The sequence below is a fragment of the Hyperolius riggenbachi genome, chromosome 2 (genome assembly GCF_040937935.1).
Source record: "Hyperolius riggenbachi isolate aHypRig1 chromosome 2, aHypRig1.pri, whole genome shotgun sequence".
Lineage (NCBI taxonomy): Eukaryota > Metazoa > Chordata > Amphibia > Anura > Hyperoliidae > Hyperolius > Hyperolius riggenbachi.
In genome coordinates this window covers 56,875,511-56,903,421 of record NC_090647.1, presented here as the reverse complement: position 1 = coordinate 56,903,421, position 27,911 = coordinate 56,875,511, and the positions used below count along the sequence as shown (strand labels likewise).

At 45.0% G+C, this 27,911-nt stretch overlaps 1 protein-coding gene across 1 annotated transcript in view; it reads right to left on the bottom strand.

Annotated features, from left to right (window-relative positions):
- The window catches only part of PANX1 (pannexin 1), a 63,787-nt gene extending 36,344 nt beyond the window's left edge, over positions 1-27,443 (bottom strand). Inside the window, exon 1 of the mRNA XM_068266819.1 lies at positions 27,106-27,443. Coding sequence (XP_068122920.1) covers positions 27,106-27,286 — 181 coding nt within the window. The 5' untranslated portion in view covers positions 27,287-27,443. The remainder of the gene's footprint in view (positions 1-27,105) is intronic.
- Between the last annotated feature and the right edge of the window lie 468 nt (positions 27,444-27,911).

The window sequence follows — 27,911 nt, the reverse complement described above, 5'->3', positions numbered from 1 at the left end:
AATGTTATATAATAAAAAAAAAAGCTATATACCTGAAAATAAAAACATGAGACTCCTTTCTTTGCTACTAATGTTTTATTAGTTATCCGTACTACACATACAAATCATATCATAAGGGTTATTTCGCTTTAGTGTCACTTTAACATTAAACCGCAATTTAATGAAAGTGGAGTTCCCTTTTAAATCATAACTTTAATTTCTCTTTATTGCTGTTCTGCATGCTGCGAATTCTCAGCTGTCGGGCAGTTATGTAACCAGACGCCGCAGAAGTATTTTTACCATGGTTCCGCCTCCTAATTGTACGGAATGAGCAGGTGGAATCACTTGTGTGTTATACTACCACAATTAGAACTAATAGGAACAAATTGTTCATATTATTATTCTTATTGTCTGAAATGCCTGTTCATTCATTTGGTTTCACCCACGCCTCCTCTGCCCCAGCCTCCCGTCCCGCTGCTCCCGAGCACACAGGAGATAATCGCACACATCTCACTTAGGGAAATGAAAGCTCCTGCCTGCTGACAATAAACCAGAGAGGCTTCTGGGATATTGGAAGCTGCGCGAGGTGTGATGTAATATTACAGACTGTGGTATGAAGTGACCTCGCAGGCAGCTGAGTCACTCTCCACACGGCTCAACAGAAGAGCTTCCCCAACATGTTCAATCCACATCTCTCATTCTTTATGTGCAACGGGGAGTTTCCAGATTTTGGGGAAATCCCATCATGCTGTCCAGCTTCCCGCCAAAAACTGTATATTCTGTCACAGGCTAGAAAATCCCCTCATGCTGTCCAGCTTCCCGCCAAAAACTGTCTATTCTGTCACAGGCTAGAAAATCCCCTCGTGCTGTCCAGCTAATCCCGCCAAAAACTGTCTATTCTGTCACAGGCTATTCTGAAGCTAAGGTGCTGGCTAATTGCACTAACAGTGTACAGAGCCTTCACTTTCAAAATGTAACACATAGGACCTGATTTACTAGCATTCTTCAAGAATGGAGAACCGCAGGTAAAAGGGACCTGAACTCTTGCACAGGACACAAAGAAAACAGAGAGAAATGCACCCTGTATGTATTTAGAGAGTTTAGCATGTCTAATTCCCCCTCATTTGTGACTAAAAACATAACTGTAACTAGATCTCTCAGCTGGGTCAGCTGGCTGCCTTGGCAGATCAGCTAATCTGTAAACACTGGGTGTTAACCCAATGTCTGCTTCCATGAAAGCAGGAAGTAGACACACTGCAGATTTATTACAGGATATGTATCAGCTGTAACAAATAAATGTTTTTCTTTAAAGATTAATATGTTATGCTGTTGCTTATCTTTAGAGCAGAGAGGAAGTTCTGAGTTCAGGCCCACTTCAAAGAGGAACTGTAGTGAAAATAACGTAATAAAATTGCTTTTTTTTTTTTTTTTTACAACATTAATTTACAAATTAGTTATTGTTTGCCCATTGTAAAATCTTTCCTCTCCCCAATTTACGTTTTGAAATTCATCACAGGTGGCGACATCTTTAGTTCTGCCAGGTGATCTGTACAGAATGTTTGTTTACTGAGAGTTCTATGCACAGAGAGAGATGCGGCTTGCTTGGCAGTTGTAAAAGAGAAGTTATTTCCCACAATGCAGTGAGGTTCACAGACAGATAACGGTCAGGGCCATGGTCACAACATCACACCCTGTTGGTGTGATGCTTATTTCTGTTGGTGGGCTCTGATTGCTGCCAGCATGTTTGTGATTTCTGTTGGTGGGCTCTGATTGCTGCCAGCATGTTTGTGATTTCTGTTGGTGGGCTCTGATTGCTGCCAGCATGTTTGTGATTTCTGTTGGTGGGCTCTGATTGCTGCCAGCATGTTTGAAATTTCTGTTGGTGGGCTCTGATTGCTGCCAGCATGTTTGTGATTTCTGTTGGTGGGCTCTGATTGCTGCCAGCATGTTTGAAATTTCTGTTGGTGGGCTCTGATTGCTGCCAGCATGTTTGTGATTTCTGTTGGTGGGCTCTGATTGCTGCCAGCATGTTTGTGATTTCTGTTGGTGGGCTCTGATTGCTGCCAGCATGTTTGTTTATTTTTTTGTTTGTTTATATATTTTTTTAATTCCCTCCAACAGCCAATGACAGCAATCAACTGTCACAGGCTGCCTATGACAGCCGAAAGCTCAGCTGTCCCCAGTACAGCGCTGCCTTAGATCGCAACTGTACTTTTGGGAACCTATAACTTCTAAATGAATAATAATACTTATGTACAAATGCAGATATGATAACCGTATGGCATATAAAAAGTAGGAAAACATGTTTTTATTGAATGTTATGTCAGGGTTTTAACCTCTTGACGACCAGCTAACGCCGATTGGCGTAAACTGGTCGTCTGCGGGTTACCATGGAAACGGCCTTTCCATGTCAGTTCACGCCGGCAAAATGTAAACAGGTGGGGAAGAAATCCCCGCTGTTTACATCATACGGCGCTGCTGCTGCTCTTAACTAATCTTACCTAATAATTCCCCTAAGTATCTTACGTCCATCGTCTTCTCCCATGTCAGCCAAGTGCATACGTGCGGAGCTGTTGCACTCAGGTGTGTGCGGTAGGTCAATTAGTGGTTGCGGCCGCGCACAGAGTTCCCTAGCACCTAGGCCTGAAAGATAAATCGGATTTAAACCGAAATCGTGATCACCAAGATCACAATTTTCGAATCGTCAAAGCGGCAATTATCGCGATCACTTCATTTCCACATGGGGAAGTTTGAAGAAGTGGCTTCAAACTTCCCCAAAGTCCAAGTCCGTGCGGCCCGCAGCGTTGGACATACCTTCCGCACAAGTCCAACGCTATCCGTCCTCTATCGCCGTCTGCCGGCTCTTGTGCTTGGCAAAACTCCAGATTCCTGTAAGTCATATGACCTACAGGAAGTATGTCACATGACATACAGGAACTATTCCGTGCATTAGAGCCTGCAGGAGGTGAAGTGGATAGACAGGCATCGCTGGACTCGTGCTTGAAGCTATGTGCAGAACTGATGCAGCTTGGGGGACAGAGGAGGCACAGAGACAGAGGGGGCACAAAGAGAGACACAGGGGAGGCACAGAGAGAGACACAGAGAGACACAAAGGGGCACAAAGAGAGACACAGGGGAGGCACAGAGAGAGACAAAGAGAGACACAAAGGGGCACAAAGAGAGACAGAGGGGGAACAAACAGGCACAGAGGGGAACAAAGTTTGATTTGAAGGAAATCGTGAATCAAATAAAAATCGCAATTTCAGACAGAAATCGCTCAATTCAATTTTTTCCTAAAATCGTTCAGGCCTACTAGCACCCGTTATGAAACTAGTTCGATATAAACATTGATATATAAAAAACCTAAAAGCACAGTTGTGTGATGTTACACAAATCAATTAATAAGTAATGAAGTCAGTGTTCTCCCCAGAATTTTTTTCCAGCCGGGTGGCATGAAAAAGTAGCCGGGTGGCATGAAAAAGTAGCCGGGTGGGGCGAGGTGAAAATGCAGGGCAACTCTGCTTACAGCATAGGAGGAGGTGAAGAGGTGAGCCGATGACAGCCGGGTGGTCACCAAATCTAGCCGGGTGGAGCACCCGGCTGAATGAGCCTGGGGAGAACACTGGAAGTCTTTTTGCAGAGCACATACAGAGAGGTGACTGAAAGAGCCCATTAGGCCCGGCAAACACCATGCAATTTCCTGTCAGAGCTACGAGTCAAAACAATTATTTCCAAAAGGTCCGATCTGATTTCTGATTGTTTTTTCAATTTTGTATAGAAGTGATGAGAAAATCGATCACAAAAACGATCGGAAATTATATCGAACCTGCCTGAAATGGATTCATCCTGTTCTTCTGACAGGAAATTGCATGGTGTGTACCAAACATCAGACAGCACTGTCTATACACTATCTAATCTCCCTGCTTAGTGCACACAGACACATTACTGAAACCAGCTCAGCAGCATGACGGTGCGGCCAGACCCCAACCTGCCAGTAGAACCAGAGAGAGGTCTGTTGTGGTTGCTCTACAGACGCATCTGTCTACACGAAAGTTAGGCAATTACTCTCCACAAGGGAACTATTTCTGTCACACTGAGAAATGTGCGAAGGAAAGCTTTAGGGAAATATACTAAGGCTACTTTTCCATTTGTGCGGCGGCATGCGTCTTGCGAGACGCGATGCCGGCACAACTGCTGCCTCTTGCAGCCAAATCCCTCTAGCCGCGCTATGCACGGCTATGGGATTCGGACAGCTACGGACGAAATTATGCTGCAGGGCCTCAGATTTTTCCTCGGCCACGAATTCGGATGGCTCTCATAGACTTCTGTAGGCTGCTGAAATCCATCCGAATTCGTGGGCGGGGAATCGGCCGGGATTCGCAGCAGTGGAAACCCGGCCTTAGTTTTCTGAGCTCAGACATTAAAGAGAAAATGACAAGAAGTTAACCACTTCAGCCTACAGTGTCGAAAATCGTATGCATGCGAGCAAACGTTTACCTTCCATTCATTCGCCAATAACTTTATTGCTACTTATCACAATTAATTGATCTATATCTTGTTTTTTCCGCCACTAATTAGGCTTTCTTTGGGTAGTACATTTTGCTAAGAATTATTTTTTTCTAAATCCATTTTAACAGGAAGATTAAGAAAGAAATGGAAAAAATTCATTATTTCTCAGTTTTTGGCCATTATAGTTTAAAATGAATACATGCTACCGTAATTAAAACTCATGTATTTTATTTGCCCATTTGTCCTGGATATTACACCGTTCAAATTATGTCCCGATCACAAATTAAGGCGCCGATATTTTATTTAGAAATAAAGGTGCATTTTTTCAATTTGCATCTATCACTCTTTACAAGCTTATAATTTAAAAAAAAAAATATAATAAGATATTCTCTTGACATATATTTATAAAAAGTTCAGACCCTCAGGTAACTATTTAAGTTTTTTTTTTTTTTTTAAATTGTAAATTTTTTTTTTTTATTAAAAAATGTATTTGGATAATTTTTGATGTGGGAGGGAAACAGATAATTATAAATGTAAACTAATGTAATGTAAAAAATGTATGTGGGTGTAGTTTACTATTTGGCGTACGATCACGCTACCAGGAACTACAAGGAGGCTGTAAAACTTTTTTTTTTTTGCAGAAATACCGCGGTCTCTGATTAGAGAGCGTCAGTTTTTCTGCGGGGGACTAAGATCGGTGAATGGGAATTATATTCCCATTCACTGGTCCGGGGGCTGCACAGTCTATATCTGGATGGAAATATCCGTCCAGATAGAGTTAAGTGATTAAAGGAAACCTGCTTCCTCCAGCCCCCTTTAGGGTGATTGGTCCCTCACCGCTGTCATCCTCCGTCGCCTGGATCCTCCGCTGTAGGGCCACAGTAATTCAGACAGTTGGAATGAAGTGCGCACAGGCGCAGAATGCTTCAAGGGAGCGCACAGCTGGACTGCACCTGTGCCGATTGACAGAATTACTGGGACCCTTTGCGGAGGATCCAGATGGTGGAGGAGGTGGTTGAGGGACCAATCAGCCTAGAGCCCCAAGTATGTATACATATCTTATTTTAACACATCTCAGGTACACTTTAACCTTTTGGGGACCAGCTGCCTAACCCCCCTTAAGGACCAGGCAATTTTACATGCGGGGGAGGGGGGGGGGGCAGGGCAGCCGGATCCCCAGTATAGTTAGCTAGGCATGGTGTCCCAAGTGTAGTCAGGTGTCCCCCGTATTCCTCGCAGCCTTTATTCGCCTCCTAAGCTCCAGCGATGAGCAGCTCTAGCCCCCTCCGCTCTGGCCGGCATCCCCGCTCGTACTGCCGCTAAGTTCCGGGTCGCGGCTGGATGGTGTCATCAAGCCGGGACCCGACACTTAAGTCACAGCAAGCGGAGATTTCAGCAAGAGGGGAGCGCCGATCGCACGTCAGGAAGGGGAGTCCCCGTCTTCTTCTTTCCCTCAGACAGCCGCTGCCAATAGTGATCACTATTATTGGCCAGCGATCGTAGTGATCACGTGATCAGCAGCCAATCGCGATGGCTGCTGATCACTTAGGGGAGATGTCAGCTGTCATATGACAGGGGTGCGCACGATCGTGTCGGGAACGGAAATGGTAGGTGGTGTAAATCCTATGCCGCCCATCAGGCTTAGACATCCACAAGTGCGGTGTAGGATGTGCTACCACCAGTCCCCACAAGGTTAAAAAGTAATCGATGCAAACCTCGGGTCCAAAAATGGATACTTACCTTAGAAGAAGGAAGCCTCTGGATCCAGTAGAGGCTTCCCACGCTGTCCTCCAGACCACTATTGGCTCTCGCAGATCCCAAAAAAAAGACAAGAGCTTGTTGGATTTCCGATCTGGGCCGCTCACCTCTTCATGCACAAGCGCTGCTATACTTGCGCAGGCACAATGTGCTACTGCGCAGGCGCACCCACAATCATGCATGAGGAGGAGCGCAGCCCGGCGCTTCCAGAGAGCGGTGGTAGTGGAGACACAGGAAGCATCTGGACGATGCAGGGGCTTCCCTCTTCTTAGGCAAGTATCTGATTTTGGACCAGAGGTTCACGTCTGGGTTACTTTAAAGGGAACCTGAAGCGAGAAGTACATGGAGGCTGCCATTTTTGTTTCCTTTTAAACAATACCAGTTGCCTGACAACTTTACAGTGTAGACTATGCATCATACGATGGATCTGCAAATTAGAGGGAACATAAAGTAAGAGGGATATGATGGATGCCATATCTATTTCCTTTTAAACATTACCAGTTGCCTGGCTGTCCTGATCTCTTTGGCTGCAGTTGTGTCTGAATCAAACACCTGAAACATGCATGTAGCTAATCCAGTCAGACTTCAGTCAGAGTACTTGATCTGCATGCCTGTTCGGGGGATTATTAGAGGCAGAGGACCAGCAAAAAGGAAATGAATACGGCTGTCTCCCAATCCCTTAGCACAAACATTGGTGCACTTGATAGGTGGGGGCCCCAGGGAAATAACCCACAACTGCCTCTGAATGCCAAACACAAGAGAATGAAGGAGAGAAGGTTCAGTGCCACATAGTCCTCTCACTTCAGGTGTGCTTCAAAAAGAGAAGTCAGATAAACACCGTACCTTCTGTCAGAAAGCAATAGCATAACAAGCCCAAATAGGAAGAGCTCAGGATTCCCAAATCATCAGACACCTCAGCACAAATATCGCCACACGTGACACTGAGGGGCGGAACTCATACAAGCAGGTCTGTAATGCTGAAATCACACCTGCCACATCTCACAGGCAAATTCCTCAGAGCCACCGATATCACCTGAGGAGAGGCACATTCCAGGCAATTGTCTGTCATACGATATTATTAGCACAGCAGAAATGTCTGCACAAGCCTGTTCCTAGCAGCCACAAACAGAGAAACTCCACTTCCTGGGGGGAAGAAACAGTCCTTTCATCTCAGTTCTATATATAAGGATTATCGGCAAACATTATTACAGCTTTCTTGTTTTCTGTGCACACAGCACAAAGGCAACGGTGCTCATCACAACCTCGGAATCACGGGTAACCCGGGCCGCTTTGAGCAATTACCGGCTCGAAATCGGAATCCCTGATCAGCCACGATCACGGATGGCAATTTCGAATGCATCCATAATTTCATCCGTAATAATTTCATCTGTAATCTTGGTTTACGAGACGTAATAATGAGTCGGAAGCCGTGATTACTTTAACAGTTAATAGCAAAGTCCTCCTCCATGCTAGAAACACTAAATGTGCAGGGTATGTTACGAAGAACAATGGGAACAAGGGAAACCATTCAAAAAGACCATACAGTTTGAGAAAATCGATTTTAAAGTTCTCATTCTGAGTGTGGGAAATGTTTCAGCAGCCATCGACTTTAGCGGTTAATAGCAAAGCCGCCGTATGTGCTAGAGACACCAAATTTGCAGGGTATGTTAAGAAGAACACTGGGAACAAGAGGGAAAACATTTGCAAAAAGACCCTATTGTTTTTGTGAAAATTAAAAATAGTTTTTATGTTCAGAGTGTAGGAAATAAAAAAAAATGCTGTGGGGTCCCCCTTCCTGAGCCTCTTTAACCCCTTGTCCCCCATGCAGACTGGGATAGCCTGAAGGCGGGGCCCCAGCCACACGGGGCTTCGCATTCTGAGCTATACCAGCCCGCATGGTGTATGGTATGGGGGGCACCGGGGGAGGGGCAGCAAAGCCTTTCCCCCCCCCCCCCTCCCGGAGCCCTTCTTCTCTACCTGCAGTGCCCCAGGAGGAGGTGGGGCCCGATGACACTCAGGGGGATTCATGGTGGCATCTAGGACTCCCCTTTAAAGAGGAGCTGTTAGGTATAAGGTCTCAGAGAAAATAAACACATATATCAGTAGCTAAAGATTGGCTGTACTTACATTACATATGCATTTCACTGTCCACGTTTGTACTTCACATAATTTTTATATAGTATTTGCAGAGAATGATGCTCCTGACAGCTCATGGCAGGTTCCATGTTTGTCTGTCTCCTATGAAGCCAAATGTGTCCTCATGTCCTGCCTGCTTCCTGATGATTCCACTCTCACAAACGCTGGCAATGAATAACACTACTGTGCAGTGAATATTAATTAGCCATGTGGCTAGGAACAATAGCGGACTCCTGCAGTGTACTCTGCCCTAGATTTATTAGTGCTGTGAGCTAGACTGTTACATGCTGTTGAAACTTGAGCCTCACTAGCAGCCAGGGGAGGGCCCCAGAATGCTTTGCAGTATCTGTTATTCGGCTTGCGTCCTCCTTAGGAGCCTGGGAATACGGAGCCTTGCTGTCAGCAAACATCTAAAGTAAGAGAGATTTTTAACTGCAGTATTGTCTTTTTGGCTTCCTTCTAAACTGTTTAACACAGGAGAATAGAGGTTTAAATTAGCTTTTGCAGCCTGACAGTTACTCTTTAAGAAGGGGACCCCCAGATGACCGCCCCCTCACAGGAGTGATGGGAATAGGGGCACATAGTACCCCTTATCCATTTCCACAAAGGGTTAAGTGAAATAAAAACACGAGTAAAGTATTTCATTTTTCTTAATTAACCAGAACTACTTACCTGCACCTTTAAAAAAAATGTTTCCACGCCAATATCCTCTAATCTTGCAAGCTTCATTACGTTGATTAAAGATCTCAGTGCACCCTACCCCACACACACCACCGCGCAGCTGTAGCTATTCTCTGTATAGCTAGAGCTAAAGCATCTTTACATTTTAGCTCCAAGGCTCCCCATTGGTCTGTTAACATTAATGATTGTCAATTACACTAGACGCATGGGAACATTTGCATAAAAAAATGGCATAAAATCACATGAAAATTTGCATATGGAAAAACACATGCAGTGCTCTCCTCCAGGCTCTTTTAGCAGGGTGCTCCACCTGGCTAGATTTGGTGACCACCCGGCTGTCATCTGCTCACCTCCTCCTATGCTGTAAGCAGAGTTGCCCTGCATTTTCATCTCGACCCACCCGGCTACTTTTTCATGCCACCCGGCTACTATTTCATGCCACCCGGCTGGAAAAGAATTCTGGGGAGAACACTGACATGGTACATGCAATTGTCACTTCAGATACTGTTGGAGCAAGAAATCCGGTCAATATTCAGTTCTGACATCAATCAGATACAGAAAAAAGCTAGTTACATACCTTTTCAATTTTTAAACAATTTTGTTCATGTCAGATTGGATGGCAATCAAAAGGACATACATATGGAACAATGGCTGGTATTTTGATTGATATTACCCACATTTTCATACTAACGAACATTAACGCTCTTCACGCAAGACACACACAACAAGTTGGAACACCAGTAGCGATAAACACAACTAGGTTGCAAATGATATCTGGTTGCAGAAATGGAGGACAACAGCTTCAAAACGGATAGCATGCAACAGCATTCTGTATTAGACCCCTTCACCAGTGTTCAGGTTTCCTCTATAGAAAAAGTCACTATTCTACCTATGACCACTCCCCTCAGCACCTGCTTTCCCCCTTAAAGGGGAACTGAAGAGAGGTATATGGAGGCTGCTATGTTTATTTACTTTTAAGCAATACCAGTTGCCTGGAAGCCCTGCTGATCCTCTGCCTCTAATACTATTAGCCATAGCCCCTGAACAAGCATGCAGCAGATCAGTTGTTTCTGACTTTAAAGTCAGACCTGACAAGACTAGCTGCATGCTTGTTTCTGGTGTTATTCAGATACTACTGCAGAGAAATAGACCAGCAGGGCTGCCAGGCAACTGGTATTGATTAATAGGAAATAAACATGGCAGCCTCCATATACCTCTTACTTCAGTTCCCCTTTAAAGTCTCTAAGCAGGATAAGCATAGGTGTGTGTGCATGTGTGCGCGTGCGTGCGTGTGTGTAGCCATTGTGGTCTAGCTGAAGACTGTATGTAGTAGTGCAGTTTGTTGCTCCCTGGAGATCTTAGACTAATTTATGTGCATGCTTGTGCTCCCTAGACTGATACAAACAGACTTCAGTGTGAATGAAATGTTTGCCAGCTTTCTGGCTGGTATCAGTAGAGCAGGGACCCTTTCTGCATAAAAAAAACCCTCAATGCTGGTGAAAAGGTCTATTACAGAATGCTGTTGCATGCAGTCCATTTTGGAAGCTAATATCCTCTACTTCTGCAACCAAATACAATTTGCAACCTAGTTGTTGTTATCGTAACTAGTTTTGCAGCTTGCTCTGAGAGTCTGGAGTGCCAAGGGTTAATAATAGTTTGCATGAAAACACATGTAAATCGCAATCAGATTAGCAGTGGGAAAAAAAAACACGCATAGAGCCCGACACACCGGAAAGCGTTTTGCGATTCGTTTTCGTTTGAGAAAAAACAAACACTTCTATTGAATAACAATTAAATCTCTGTAAAATCACAGTAAAATTGCTGTGATTGTGATTTTTATAAAAATCGCAATCAGGCTATTTTGCCATGGTTTTAATGCAAATCAATGGAAACTTTTTTCTTTTTTTTTTTTAAACAAAACCAACCCACAAATGCTCTAAGATGTGCCAGGGCCCTAAAGCTCAATGACTCTCTCTATAAAAACATCACCTTCCACTGAATAGTGCTTAGGCTTGGTTCTAATTAAAAACAGGTCTGTTCGACACAGAGCGGTCCAGACCAGTTCAGTGTCGGCTCCGTTTAAACATCGCAATCGGGGCGGATGTGTTGCACCACACCACCACAGGCAACGCATCTGCTTGTCCAGAAATCAGGACTCGGCATCCACTTTTTTTTCTTCTTTTTTTCTAAAGCAAAAGTGGATTCTAATTTTAACAGGAGGATCCGCTTCCTAAGTGAGACGTGTAGAAAACGTACCAAACGCATACGCTGTCTACACAAGTGGGAACCGAGCCGACTCGCTGCAGTGTTGCCTCTGGGTCACCAATCACTCACTCAAGGCTGGTGCACACCAAGAGCGCTTCTGAGCGCTTTTTAAAATGCTTGCGCTTTGAAAAGTGCTTGGCCAATGTATTTGAATGCGATGGATCACACCAGAGCGATGTGATTTTCTCCCAAAAGCAAACGCGGGTCCTGCAGCATTTCTGCTGATTTCTGAGGCGATTCTGCCTCAATGCTAAAGTGGATCCGAGATGAACTTTTACACATTGCATAATTGTGTTCCTTTCCTATTGTTTATAGGGCATTCCTCAAGCCAAATACTTTTTTGTTTTTGTTTTAATACTCTAATTCCCTATAAACTAAACAAGCCACGCCCACAGCTTTTCAGAGAGCCTTGGCATTTTCAGACAGTAGCAAGGGCCCACGGGAGCTCAGTCTGGGCAGGAGGAGGAGGAGGTGTTACTAGCCAGAGATTTCAGAGGCAGAGGGGAGGAGGAGAGGGGATTTGGTTTTTTTGCTCAAGATGCAGATAAGCCTGCCTCTGTGTAATGTTTACAAACAACATGGCTGCTGTCATTGTATCCCAGGAATAAATAATCATATTCTATTGAAGCTGTTTGCAGCTAGATTTGCTGTGTAAACTATCTAAACTTTAGATAAGATATATAGACAAGTTACTTGTTATAGTTTGTTTTTCATCTCGGATCCGCTTTAAGCATAGGTAAGTGAAAAATCGCTCTGAAAAGCGCTAGATCAGAGCGATTTTCCAAGCGTTTTTTGTTACAGAAGCTGTTCAGGTACAGCTCTACTGTAACAAAAAATAAAAAAAACTATATACCAAAATGGTCTAAAAATCGCTAGGCATGCCTAGAAAAATCACTTCAAAAAAGTGCTGAGTGTTTGCAATTACACGAGCACTTTTTGCTGTGCACTGGCCCTGAGACATGTCTCTAGGTACTATCTTGTCAGAGAGAAGTCTAGTGAAGTCTGTGTGCTATAGCCTAGTTTCAGCTGGCAGATATAGGCTACTACATGCAGATATACGTAGGTTGTAAAACCTCAGGGCCTGCGTAGACAAGCAAATCCGCGTATGAGTGAACCGTGCTGCTCTGTGTTGTGGTTTTATGAGCTGAGTGTGTTCTATGTGCTGCAACTGGGAAACCACACATGCAGTATTACACTGCTTCGTTTAAGCAGTTTGTGTTCTTTTGCCCTTAAAAAGGGCAGAAAAACCCCAGAAAAAAGCAAAAAAAATCTCTTTAAGGTCTGGAATCCACTAACAAGCGCAAAACGCTATCACAATCGGTAGCGACTTGTGATAGCGTTTTGCAAGCGATTCTGAGAGCGATTTCCCTGCTCCTATACAATTCCTTAGAATGGAAACTGTCCCAAAATGCTGCATGTCCTGCGCTTTGCTTAATCGCATTCGCTCTAGTGGAATCTGTCCCATCCATTTACATTGGCAGAGCTTTTAGGGAAATTGCTAACGATTGAAAGCGATCCCTAAACGCTCAAAAAAAAAAAAAACACTTTAGTGGGTTCCAGGCCTAAAAAAGACCCCTCTCTGATCAGGCTCTGATTTCAGAGGGATCTATCTTTTGGCCACATGGTAGTGCATGGGGCACCTTCATGGTTTAGCAAGCAGCTTGATTTTGCAGACAACCGATTCTCTAACTATTGAGCTGTGAGTAGCATTCATTGCACACATTGCCTCATGGATTAGATCTCAGCGGATACTTGCTCAGTACTGCCCCAAGGAACTGTGAGGTTATGGATTCCTCTGCTGTCTGCTTGAGGAAAAGGCTTTATTGCTGCTTACAGTGGTGCTTTCCATCAGCAAACTGTAAGAGATCAGTGGGAAGATTTCTAAGAAAATACCCACAATGCTCTTGGAAATGAGAGGAAGTGTGATGTCCATAGACGTTGTGACAAGTCGTGTCCTCTCTTGGAAAACGCATTTTGTGTATTTTAATTTCCTGTCAAAAAAGAGGGACTTCTCCAATAATAATGTGATTTGGCAATGTTAGCTTACAACTGTGTCAGTTTAGTGACTGGTCCACTTTAAAGTCACCAACCAATACTTTCACTTCCTGTCATTTGTGACATTCCTGAAGTAGACAGGAAGTGAGTAAAATTTCGACAAGTATCTCAAATAATTATCATTATTATACGTTTATGTAGTACTAAGATCTCCAGCAGATTTGTCCACTGTGATTGAATCTGCTGGAGATCCATGCCCCGAAATGATGGATTTGTCCGGATGGTATGTTTTTGTCAAAAGGGGGCAGGGGCACGGCATTATGTAATTGTTATAGTGCTCCCCTGTGCTCCTGCAGAGTACATGTGGCAGTGACTGAATTTGACTTCAGATTCTCTTTAAAGTGGACCTGTTGTACTTCCTCTCTGCTCTAAAAAAAATAAGCAACAGCATAATATTTCTATGTTACAGCTACTACAAATCCTGCAATAATGTCAGATTAATCGATTTTAACCCCCCAAAAATTTAACAGAAGCGATAATCGGACAGGACAGAAAATTTAGGTAGATCGGGGGCGGAACGAGAGCCTCCAACGCTCCCGACTTGCTGCCAATCGATATCTTTTATCCGTTACAAATCAGATTTGAAGCTAAAATCGATTGAATTAAATTATATTCCAGTACGAATCTACTGGAAATATCAAACAAATGTGTGGGCATCTTAAAGGGACTCAGAGATCAAATAAATAAAATTACACATACCTGGGGCTTCCTCCAGCCCCATCCGCTCCGGATCGCTCCCACGCCGCCGTCCTCTGCTGCCCGCGGCTGTAAGAACCGGGTCCCGTCACTGACGTCATCGGAGCCAGCCTACGCAGGAGAAGTGCGCCCTCTATGTATCTCTCAGCAGCTGCTGGAGAGATACGCAAACAGCGCAATTCTCTTACGCTAGACTGGCTCCGACTGACGTCAGTGACGGGACCCGGTTCTTACCGCCGCGGGCAGCAGAGGACGGCGGCGTGGGAGCGATCCGGAGCGGATGGGGCTGGAGGAAGCCCCAGGTATGCATATTTTTTTGATCTCTGGTACACTAAGCCCCCAGGCACACTCTCGTGTTGGCGGTGCAACTCACAGAAACGCAATGCTCAGTGCTGCGGTGCTGACCCTGTTCAGCTATACAGAATGATATACACAAATGCATGCAGCAATGCACTGCCAGAAGCCCCTTGTGCAGCTCATTAGCATGCTGTCTGCACACTGTCAGGTATCCCTGCAGATCACACGCTGATACGCGTGTGTGAAATCCGCTCAGCAACGTGTAAGTGTACCCAGGCCTGTAGATGTGTAGATTTACAACTCTGCTTACAGTTTGGCTTGAAGCCTAAAGCTGCTCAATAAGATGATGTTAACCTGAACTCAGAACTTCCTGTCTGCTCTAAAAGATAAGCAACAGCATAATAACCTTTATAGTAAAATGTTTTTGTTACAGCTGATACAAATCCTGCAATAAAGCTGCAGTGTGTCTACTTATTGCTTTCATGGAAGAAGACATGAGGTTAAAATTCTGTGTTCACAAATTAGCTGCTCTGCCAGGACTATTGAGATTCCTGAGCTGACGCAACTGAGCGATTAAATTACAGTTGTGATTACAAAAGATTTGCTTCATATTTTCAGGACCTATACACTGCCAAATCTACCTTTTCCCGGGAGGAGGCCGAGATTTTCCTGTCTGAGATTTCCCTCCCCTGTCTCTCCCCGGATCACGTTGAGTTACTTGACGCTCCCATTAGCTTAGATGAACTCGAATCAGCCATACACTCACTACCCAACAAAAAAGCCCCTGGACTCGATGGTATCCCCAGCGAAGTCTTAAAAAGATTCTCTGAGATTGTCTCATCCCCTCTTCTCCAAACCTTTCAATCTGCATTTGAGCAGGGCTCCCTTCCCGAATCTATGCGCACTGCTCTTATAGTTCTGGTACCCAAACCTGGAAAAGATTTATCACTATGTGACTCTCTCAATCTCTTTACTTCCAACAGATGTTAAGATTTTAGCTAAAATACTTGCCTTACGATTAAGCAAAGTTATACTATCCCTCATACATAACGACCAAACAGGCTTTATGCCTGGTAAAAAAAAAACTCACTTAACATTAGAAGGTTGTTTGCGAATTTGCAAGCTAATCATTACAATAGAGGTTGTAGAGTTATTATTTCCCTTGATGCCGCCAAGGCATTTGATGCTGTGGAATGGCCATTTCTACTCGCAACACTTTCCAGGTTTGGGTTCGGTGACAACTTTATTAGATGGGTACAAATTCTATACAACGACCCTATGGCTCAAGTATGCACTATCTCTAACATTTCAGATCCCTTTCTAATAGGCAGAGGTACCAGGCAAGGCTGCCCCCTCTCCCCCCTATTATACGCACTCTCAGCAGAGCCACTCGCCTGTAAAATTCGCGCAGACTCACGGATTACAGGTTTAAAAATCGGCACCATTGAGGAAAAAAATCAGCCAATACGCTGATGACACTATCCTGTACCTCGCAGACCCCCACACTTCCCTCACTACCGCCTTCGACTTAATTACAGAAATGGGTGAATACTCAGGCCTGTCAATAAATTGGAGTAAATCTGCAATCCTCCCCCTGGATGGTTTGAAGATCTCGGCTTCCTCACTACCATGCCCTCTCCAAGCAGTTACCTCTTTTAAATATTTGGGGGGTGACGGTCCGGGCCTCTCCAACCTGCTATTATGAAGACAACGTAGCTCATCTACTTTCCTTTACCCAAAATAAACTGACCTCCTGGACAAAACTACCACTCTCAGTTATGGGTCGTATAAACTTAATAAAAATGGTCCTTATGCCCAAAATTCTTTATATTCTTCATAATTCACCTGTATATATCCCAGTACTGTTCTTTAATAAACTTAGATACCTCATACTATCTATAGTATGGAATAAATCTAGGGCCAAACTCAGGCATGCAATACTACAATGCCCCACCTCTTTAGGCGGGGTGGCTCTGCCGTCCCCTCTTCTATATTATATCGCCTACCAACTAGAACATCTAGCGCACTGGTTTGTAACAAACTCCCTGCAACCCCCAGATCTGTTGGGATTCTCCTCCACTGAGAGCACCAAGAACCTCCCATTCGCTCTACTTAAAAGTACTCTTACTACTAAATCTCAATCCAACACCATATTAGTGCAGGCCTCTAAAATATGGCGGACGGCTAACAGGCTAATGTCTACTTCCAAGTGGGAATACTATACACCACTATGGCAAAACCCCAATCTCTCCGAGCTACTCAAACTTAGCAACACCTCTTGCTGGGCTGATGTTAGTATACACTACATGGGTCAGATAATTACAAATTCAGCACTCCATGCATATGCTGACCTGCAAGCTCGTTACTCACTACCCCCAGTTTCAATTTATGCATCTACAACTGCAACATGCATTACGCTCACAATTCCCCAACGGTCTCCCACTACTTGAGAACTTAACTCTCATGGAATTCCTTAAAGAAGGTCCACTACCTCACCATATTGGCACTCTTATATAATGTACTAAATGAACACACTGCCGCTTCGGTGGTGGAGAAATCCAAAGATAAATGGCTACAATATGATATACAGATTGATGACGAGGAATGGGAGGATTGCTTGCTTGCCACCCGCCTGGTATCCCCCTGTATTAAAGTCCGCCTGACCCAACTATACATAATTCACCAAAGCTACCTTATCTCTAGACATATTTCCAAATACTCCAACAATACCTCCAATACCTGCCCTAAATGCACATGGCCTAACCCCACTTTCTTACACTTGCTATGGCTCTGCCCCCCGATAGCCGACTTATGGAAACAAGTTGTCAATTTCATACATGATACCATGGGGTCTCCGGCCACCCTGGATGTTAAATGTTGTATTCTCAACATATATGACGAAGATATGAACAAATTTGACAAATACTTTCTACTTGAAACTTTGTTTGTGCTTAAAATATGCATTGCTTTTAGATGGCTGTCCCCTGTTTGTCCCACTTTTTTGGAGTGGAAAACTAAAGTTAAAAATTCTCTTCCTCTCAAGAAGCTGGTATACCAACACAGGGGATGCCCATCTAAATTCAATAAAATATGGGACAGGTGGCTGGACAAAGCTAACTGAGTTGCCTTACAGCTTTGTATAGATTGTTAACTGGCCTGTCTCTCCTCTCCTTTCTTTCTATATATGATCCCCACCTCCCCTTATCTGATAACCCCCCCCCCCCTCTCTTTCCCTCTCCATCAAACCTCTCCTCTTACCAACTTGTGTTTAAACTGCCTTCTCTACATTTACACTCCACCTCTTCCGACTTATGGAACTCACAATCAATACTCGTGGGTACGGTATACATCAACTCTGTTTATGACAAATTGTATGATGTCTGTTATACTCTGCCTTTTATGGTTCTCTAATACAAATCTGGTTATGTATTTTTACCTAATGTATCTTAACATATTCGCATCTGTATATTTTGTACTGCTTTTTTTAGATTCAATAAACCTTTTGGTCAATGAAAAAAAAAATTACAGTTGTGATTAGTCAGTCACTCTCTAAATACATACAGGGTGCATTTCTATAGGTTTTCCAAGAGTTCAGGTCCACTTTAATTCTGGCTTGCCAGCAAACTGTATGCAACTTGACCATTCATTTAACAGTTCCAAGCATGCAACCTGGAATTACAAGCTACTCATTGAACATCTATTAAAGACACGCATAACAGTCTCCGCATTGCCTCTCATTGCATAACCAGCTTATCCAGCAGCCGTGTGTATTATGCCAGCAGGCGTTCCTGGAAAGGGTATAAGGTACGGAGCTCTCACTGTCACCCGCTACCGCAGAGCATTGCCAGCATGCTGCAGCTTATCCAGGATCTGTGGGCGTAATACAGAGATTACATTGTCAGGCCAGGAGAAGCCTCTGCTCATCATAACACTACATGCCAATCCCAGGTCAGCTACACACAATCCTGCCAAACACTATTCCTGAACAAGTCATTACAGTGCATGGAAAGGTTCCCAGATCTCATGGCTTCCCTCCCCTACTGGAGAATGCAAACACAGCACATCTGAGAGGAGAAACACTAATTACAGCGGACCTCAACTCAGAACTTCCTCTCTGCTCTAAAAGATACGCAACAGCATAATAACCTTTAAAGTGGATCCGAGATGAACTTTTACTCATTGCATAATTGTGTTCCTTTCCTATTGTTTATAGGGCATTCCTCAATTGTTTTTGTTTTAATACTCTAATTCTCTATAATCTAAACAAGCCACGCCCACAGGTTTTCAGAGACCCAAGGCACTTTCAGGCAGTAGCAAGGGATCCAGGGCTGTGGAGTCGGTACAAAAATCTTCCGACTCCAACTCAGACTCCTCTGTGTATGAAACCACGACTCCGACTCCAACTCCGACTCCGGGTGCCCAAAATTGCCCCGACTCCGACTCCGGCTCCTTAGTCTAATATTTAACAGGGCTGTGGATTTTGTACAAAAATCACCCGACTCCTCAGTTTATGAAACCACGACTCCGACTCCAACTCCGACTCCAGGTGCCCAAAATTGCCCCGACTCCGACTCCACAGCCCTGAAGGGATCATGGGAGCTCAGTCTGGGCAGGAGGAGGGGGAGTTATTACTAGCCAGAGATTTCAGAGGCAGACGGGAGGAGGGAGGAGGAGGAGGGGATTAGTTTTTTTTGCTCAAGATACAGATAAGCCTGCCTCTGTGTAATGTTTACAAACAACATGGCTGCTGTCATTGTATCACAGGAAGAAATAATCATTTTCTATTAAAGCTGTTTGCAGCTAGTATTGCTGTGTAAACTATCTAAACTTTACATAAGATATATAGACAAGTTACTTGTTATAGTTAGTTTTTCATCTCGGATCCGCTTTAAAGGAAAAACAGCAGCGGACCCCCGCAAAGCTGCTACTTCACATGCGCGACCCCGAGCCGTGTGCACCCTGATCGCACTCCCGACCGCAGGAGCATGGTGAGGAGGCGTGTGACCAGTCAGCTTTGAGGGGGTTGCTGCTGCTGGCCTGGAGGGACTCAGACAGACGTCGTGGTCACAGGAGGACTCCAGGGGGCGGCAAGAATCCCCAGGTAAGTTAAATTAATTTTTAATTTTGCCTTAAGAAGTGAGACTACATTCTGGCATGGCAAACAATACAAGCCCTTCAATCTCCATGTTTCCCATATAGGTATAATTATAACTTCAAGTCATCAGCGCTGCGTAATATGTTGGAGCTTTATAAATACAATAAATAAATAAATAATAAGTCACTGTCCAAGAGTAAAATTATCGTTATTGAAGAAAAAAAACAGTACTATTCCTGCAGGACAACGTACAGTCTATACGGTAAACAGCCATATTGCAGGACTGTCATATTCCACGTGCAGACATCTGTACCTGTGAAGCCTTGTACACACGCTGGACTTAAAGAGGAAATCCAGTGAAAATAATGTAATAAAAAAAAAAAAAAGTGCTTCACTTTTACAATAATTATGTATAAATGATTTAGTCAGTGCCTATTGTAAAAGCTTTCCTCTTCCTGATTTACATTCTGACATTTTTCACATGGTGACATTTTTACTGCTGGCAGGTGATGTAGCTGCTGCTTGCTATTTTGGCAGTTGGAAACAGCTGTAAACAGCAATTTCCCACAATGCAGCAAGGTTCACAGACAGGAAACTGCCAGGAGTACCACGGTCCTCAGAATTTCTTGTGGGAGGGGTTTCACCACAATATCAGCCATACAGAGCCCCCTGATGATCCGTTTGTGAAAAGGAATAGATTTCTCATGTAAAAGGGGGTATCAGCTACTGATTGGGATGATCAATTCTTGGTCACTGTTTCTCTTTAAGTCGGCTGAGGCGGACGATAACGGCCGACTCAGTTGACAATCAGGCATGTGTTTCAGGCTCCCGATAACCCCGACGCCCAACCAGTGAGCAATCCGCTGGGCGAATCTACTCAACCCCTGTAACGCCGATCCCATTGCTTGCGCCGCTCCCCCGCCTGCCGTGTGACGGCACATGCATGCCACTTGTCGTCCTTCTGCATAGAAACACAGCCAGTCATCAGCCGCACAGCTGACACGCGTGTGTGTTCTCCCCAGGATCTCTTAGCCAGGTGCTCCCCCCGGCTAGTTTTGGTGAGCACCCGGCTGTCATTGGCTCACCTCCTCCTACGCTGTAAGCAGAGCTGTGCAGAGAAGCGCCAGGTCCTGCATTCTCTCATCGCGCCCCACCCGGCTACTTTTTCATGCCAACCGGCTGGCAACAAAATTCTGAGGAGAACACTGAAAAGCTCCTGATGCCGGAGGGGCAACATCCGTTGGGAATGTGTGTGCAGCCTGTTGCAGGTACCACAGAGAAGCTACCTGCTTTGTTTACTTAGCAAACAGTACCTCATCTCTCCACTCTAGTCTCTGCGATCACATGACAAGGCAGGGGAAAGTGAACGCAATTGGCCTCAATTCACTAAGCTTAACTCCTGTCTTTAATAACTCTTCCGAGCTGTTTTACAGTTATCACAATTATATCACCATGGTGATAACTGTAAAACAGCTCAGAAGAGTTATTAAAGACAGGAGTTAAGCTTAGTGAATTGAGGCCATGTCATTAAACATTTCAGGCACTTTTTAAGACTTTCTTTGGGATAAGACAATATTGTGGCAAATCTATTGCAGAAGAGGACATTTTTACCTCAATTCTGTTTTAAAGTTTAAGTTCAGGCTCAAAATTAATCAATGCAGATTAGCTCATTGGTCGTTTAAAATGGGTTTGTAACATTGGAAATTAAAGAAATTGTCTAGAATTAGTTAGTGCCCCAAATATACCGTATGTGTAAACCATCTCACAGTCTAATCATAGTCTAATGTCCTTCCATAATATTATTATGTATTTCTATAGCCCTGACATCTTCAGCAGCACTTTACAGAGTACATAGTCATGTCAATGACTGTCCTCAGAGGGGCTCACAATCTAATCCTACCATAGTCATAGTCTAATGTCCTCCCATATTATTATTATTATGTATTTATATAGTCCTGATATTTTCTGCAGCACTTTACAGAGTACATAGTCATGTCCTCACAATTTAATCCTACCATAGTCATAGTGTAATGTCCTACCATATTATTATTTGTATTATTTACCGTATATACCACTGACATCTGCAGTATAGCCTGTGAACAAGGCTAAAGGTGGCCATACACTGGTTGATTTGCCATCAGATAAATCCCTCTCTGATCGAATCTAATCAGAGAGGGATTGTATGGCTGCCTTTACTGCAAACAGATTGTGAATCGATTTCAGCATGAAACCTATCACAATCTGAGGTGGTGCTGCCGCTGCCCCCCCTCCCCCGCATACATTACCTGCTCCGGCCGGCACGAGTCCCCGCTGTCTTCTTCTCCGCTGGGATACGGGTTCCGGACCGACAGGCTTAAATTCTTTCTGTCCGGGGAAGTTTAAACAGTAGAGGGCGCTCTACTGTTTAAACTTCCTGCCGGGACAGGAAGAAGTGAAGCCTGTCGGTCCGGAACCCAGCAGAGAAGGCAGCGGTGACAGCGAGGACTCGTGCCGGCCGGAGCAGGTAATGTATTGTGTTGGTCGTTGGGCATTCGAACGCCGCTATCGACGCACTCCTGACCCGCCGGCGATCGATCAAAATCTTCCGCATGGACGGCTTTGCGGGAACGATTGATTTCGGATGGAAATCAATCGTTTGCACAACGATTTCACATCAGATTCGATCACGGTGATCGAATCTGCTGTATATCGGCGGAAAAATCGTTAGGTGTATGGGCCCCTTTAGAAAGAAATTAGTCTGAGGATGCAGAATGAAGGTTTTTTGTGATTGTAGAAAGAAACATTTGTTAGTTTCAGCTTGTACACACTTTGCGGATCCTCAAATCACTAGGACATCAGCAACAATGCAAATTGAGGAAACACGTTTCCATTCATTAAAGAGATCCAATTTAGGCCCAAACACAAACATTGTTCTTTCCCTGTGTTTGCATTTAGATTAGAGCAGGGGTCTCAAACTCAATTTACCTGGGGGGCCGCAGGAGGCAAAGTCAGGAGGAGGCTGGGCCGCATAAGGAATTTCACAATCGCAGCGCATCGCCGCCTCTGCCCGCCCCTCTCACTCTTCCTTCACAGAGAGGGGCGGGGATAGGCGGCGATTGACGTCAGGAGGGGCAGAGCTGAAGCTGAAAGCTCTACCCCTTCCAGGAAATGTCGGCGGATTGCCCCCAGGGCGATTTGGGGGCTCTGCAGCCCTCGTTCAGCGGCGGGATGCGGCGGATTACTTGGGAGCACTAAAGCGAACTATAAGGAAGGCGAGGGCCAGAAAATATTGTATCGAGGGCCGCTAATGGCCCGCGGGCCGCGAGTTTGAGACCCCTGGATTAGAGTGAATAGAAGCACAAAAAAAAAAATCACTTACCAAATGTGGTGCTATGCACTTTTCCCCATGTTACTTATTTTTTAAACAAATCGGCGGTAAAATGCAAAAGCAATCACACGGTGAGAATGAATGGTCACATGAAACGCACAGAAAAAGGATTTGGTTTAAGGAGAAAATATTTGCATCGCAGTGTGATTGCAATTTGCAATGGAAAAGGGCATTTTCCAGGCATAAATAGGTACATGTAAAACAGAGTGTTTGTATGACCTATTAAAGTGGACCTGAACTCTGAACTTCCATTCTGCTCTAAAAGATACACAACAGCATAATAACATTTACAGAAAAACATGTCTTTGTTACAGCTGATACAAATCCTGCAATAAATAAGCAGTTTTCAACCAGGTTAGCCGCGCCAGAAGTCCATACACAGGCAATCCAAATTGAATGACCTTAATAATAAAAACACAGCGAGACGTATGCTCTCATAGCGAGTACTGCCTCCAGAGTTCACCCTTGGTAGTTATTCCCTCGCACAGTGTGTGGTTTGCACAAGGGTGAACTCTGGAGGCAGTACTCACTATGAGTGAATACCTCTCGCTGTGTATTTATTTTTAAGGCCATTCAATTTGGATTGCCTGTGTATGGACGTCTGGCACGGCTAACCTGGTTGAAAATTATCTGATATGTCCTCATATATAGTCAGCAGTCGGAATTAAAAGAGAATAAGGATATCGGAGACTGAGCGCAACATCACGGTGATACGTTTTAAATAAGTAGGCAGTGTATCTACTTGCTGCTTTCATGGAAGTAGACATATTGTTAACATCATGTGCTTTCAAATTAGCTTATCTGCCGTGGCAGCCAGCTGACACGGGAAAGAGATCAAACTGCAACTTGTGATTAGACAGGCTGACCTCTCTAAGTACATACAGGGTGCATTTCTCTATGCTTCAGGTCCACAAAAAAAAAAAAAAAGCTATTTTTGCTGTGTAGAGCTACAGCAGTCCAATGAACCATTAGCAGAGTGAAGAATGTAATACGGGGAACACTGTGCAGTGTGTGCAGAGCTGCCCATTAAACTAATTGTCCATTAAAGCGGCACAGCAGTGAGTTGCCTTGGCACAGCACCTAGGGTCCTGGGCACAGCTGGTTCTGTGCAGACAGGGAGGAGCCTGTTCCTTTGTCTGCGATGCCTGGCTTTCCTTGCAGTACCCCTATCATGCCAAGCTGAGCAATGATAACAGAAACATTGGGCATTAGTCCTGGTTTCAGCTGCAGACCTCACCCTACCCCAGAAAGGGCGACAGTCAAAGTTTAGGACAGCAGGCACACATTCCCATGACTCAGAATACCTGGTTTTGATTGGTCCAACTTTAATCTGCAAACAAACTGCAGCCCAATTTGCATCAACTTGGCAAAACTTAGCTTCTCATTGTTCATCTCTAGAGAGGAGCATCATCACTCACTCCCATCTCTGGAGTACCCTTGTCACTAGTACATGCTGGGGAGGGATGAGAAGTGTACTGACAGGGAATAGAACCCTGGTACTCCCACTGCCCACAATACTCATTTGTTCAACTGTTGCACTGACAAGAAAGAGCACATTTTTGTTCCATAGAACTTAACTTGTGTAATGCTGCAGAACATTGCTGGAGGTTAATCAAACAGATGCATGCTGGAAGATTGTCGGGCCGAAGTTGGTTGGTCAGGTGTGCAGCGGTACGGCGGCCGATTTGCAAACGAGTGACGAGACCCCTGCCGCCGCAATGTATAAATATATGTAGTGTGTGCATTTATACATTACCTGTCCGGTGTCAGCCTCCACGCGGTTTCCGTCCATCTCGCCGAGTTACGCATACACGCCGGCAGCGCATAGCGTCTGACGCCAGACACTATGCGCCGCCAGCATGTACCCGGCGAGATGGACGGACACCGTGCGAAAGCTGCTACACGACAGGTAATGTATAAATGCACACACTGCATACATTTTGGGGGCAGCAGCCAGGTGGACGCGGCGGCTCAGCCGATACCCTGATGATTTCATGCTGAAATCGGACGGGAATCGGCCTGTAGTGTATGGGCAGGTTTGACCAAGAGACAAATTTATCTCTAATCAGATTCGATTGGAGATAAATTTTTCTCTTGGTCGAATCTGCCCATAATCTTCTAATGTATGGCCACCTTAAAGGTGGCCACTAATGGTCCAATGGTTCTATTTCTAGCGAAAAATTGTTCAAGTGATCAGAAATTCTTATCGGAACAAAAATCGTTCATTACACCATCAACGAACCAATCTTTGCTTCCTATCTATCACAACCAATCAAGAAAATCCAATTTTTGGTTTGACAAAAATGTAATCGGACAACTATTTTTATATTCACTCATAATCGATTGTGCCCATCAACTGAGATTATTTTCAACCAATCCAATCAGAATTTCTGATCACTCAAACAATTTTTCGCTTGAAATTGGACCATTGGACCTTTATACGCATGATACAATTTTCCAACAGATTGACGGGTAATCTGTTAAGAACTTGCATCGAGAGTAGACGTCAAAATTGTTCCTGATCAATAATGCAATCAATTCTGTGTTGATAACTACCCAAAATCACATTATCGATTGGAATCCGATCAGAAATTATCTGATAGATCCGTAGACCTGGCGGAAAATTGCACCGTGTGTGTACCCAGCTTTATGCCTGGTACACACGATGCGATATTCCATCAGATTGATGATCAAATCTGTTAATTCCATTAGGTCCGATCTGATTTCCAATCGTTTTTCTGATAAATTCTATACAAAATTGATCATAAAAACCGCACGCAATCAGATCGGACCCATCAGAAAAAATTGATTTGACCGTTAATCTGACATAGAATTGCAGCGTGTGTGGCATTAGTGTGCCTGCAGTCTGTGAATACAACCCCAGAAAGCCAGCTGTGCAGACACGAAGTAGGAACTGGGACCCCCGTGTAAATGCGATTTCATTAAGCTAATCTGATTGGTGTGGATATTTTTGTCTATTAGTGGTCTGAACTGAACATTTCCAATCGTTTGTAAACGATCATTCAGAAAATTGTATCATTAGTGGTCACTAAGATTAAAACTGAAGTCTGAATCAAATCAGAATTATTTGCAACTTATTGATCCCCCGCCTCTGCCATCCTCTTGCCACTACACTAGTAATGGTATGACAGCTATAAAGAAGAAGAGGTGCCTACACCTCTGTGTCTGGAGTCCCCCATTACTACATACCGGGAAGTAGATGGCAGTTATACAGGTGGAGCCTACACCTCCTTCTGTATCTGGAGCCCCCTTGCAGATTAGGGGAGCCTGGACCTCTTAGCATCTGCAGACTGTGGAGTAGTATGGCAGGTATACAGAGGGGAGGAGCCTAGACCTCTTTGCGTCTGCAGACTCTGGAATGGTATGGCAGGTAAAACAGAGAGGGGGGGGCATGGACCTCTGCAGACAATGGAGTAGTATGGCAGGTATATGGAGAGGGAGAAGCTTGGACCTAAGTGTCTGCAAACTGTCTACACACTGGGAAAGGTATGGCAGGTATACAGAGGGGGAGGAGCCTGGACCTCTTTGTGTCTGCAGACTATGGAGTGGTATAGCAGGTATACAGAGAGGGAGGAGCCTCTACCTCTTTGGGTCTGCAGACTATGGCACAGTATGGCAGGTATACAAAGGGGGAGGAGCCTGGACCTCTGTGTTCATAGACTTGTCACTACACACTAGGAATGGCATGGCAGGTATACAGAGGGGGAGGAGCCTGGACCTCTTTGTGTCTGCAGACTATGGAGTGGTATAGCAGGTATAAAGAGAGAGAGGAGCCTCTACCTCTTTGTGTCTGCAGACTATGGCACAGTATGGCAGGTATACAAGGTGGAAGGAGCCTGGACCTCTGTGTCCATAGACTTGCCACTACACACTAGGAATGGCATGGCAGGTATACAGAGAGGGAGGAGCTTGAACCTCTGTGTAGCAGACTGTCGCCACACACTAGGAATTGCATATATAGAGAGGGAGAGGAGGTTGGACCTCTGTAGCAGACTGTCACTACACATTGGGAAAGGTATGGCAGGTATAGAGGAGGAGGAGCTTGGACCTCTGTGTAGCAGACTGTCACCACACACTAGGAATGGCAGGTATACAGAGGGGGAGGAGCCTGGACCGCTTTGTGTCTGCAGTCTGTCAGGTATACAGAGGGGGAGGAGCCTGGACCGCTTTGTGTCAGCAGTCTTTAGTATGTCAGGTATACCAGAGGAGTCCTGCTGCCCCTCTATGCCCCGCCCCCCGCACTCACCCATAGTGATCTCCTGGGCGAAGGCCAGCGAGATGAGCAGCAGTGGCAGCCCCACCGCGATGCAGGAGACGATCTTGTCCGCCGCCAGCTCCAGCCGCAGCCCCTTGTACTTGGTGTCCGGCGCATCCTTCAGCAGGAAGTCGGAGAAGACGTACTCAGTGGCGATGTGAGCGATGGCCATGCCGGCTGCCGGGCAGGAGGATCGGGCGACACAAAGACCAGCCGGGTCACCCCAGCATTACCCCCAATCCCGCGTGTGACTGGCAAGCACTGACTGTGCGCGCTCCCGAGGAGGGGGCGGGGCGGCGAGCGCAGGCGTGACCCAGCCAGACAGTGCGCCCAGCGAGGAGTGGGAGGGGAATGAGTGCTGGGGGGAGGAGATAGAGGATAGGGCGCCGTTTGGCAGTGTGGGGAGGGTGTGGCGAGGGCGGGAACGGGGCGGTCCCTGTGGTAAGAGGGTGTGGTAAGTGAAGATATAGAGGCGGAGCCAGCCGGCGGCTAGCGTGGTGTGTGGAAGGTGAGAGGGGCGGGGCGGCCCTGAGCTGTCAGGAGGATCAGATTACTTTATTTATGTGACAACAAACCAAACAGTAGTGCTAACACATATACACCATATTTACACGTAGAATATACACATGGTATAGACAGTGCATATACACACACATATATACAGTAAACATAGTATACACACACAGTACATTGCATATATACAGCATATCTGCAGTACAAATAGCATATACACACATCATAAATACAATACACACAACAGTGGCAGCTCCAGGATTTTTTGTTTGGGGGGGGGGGGG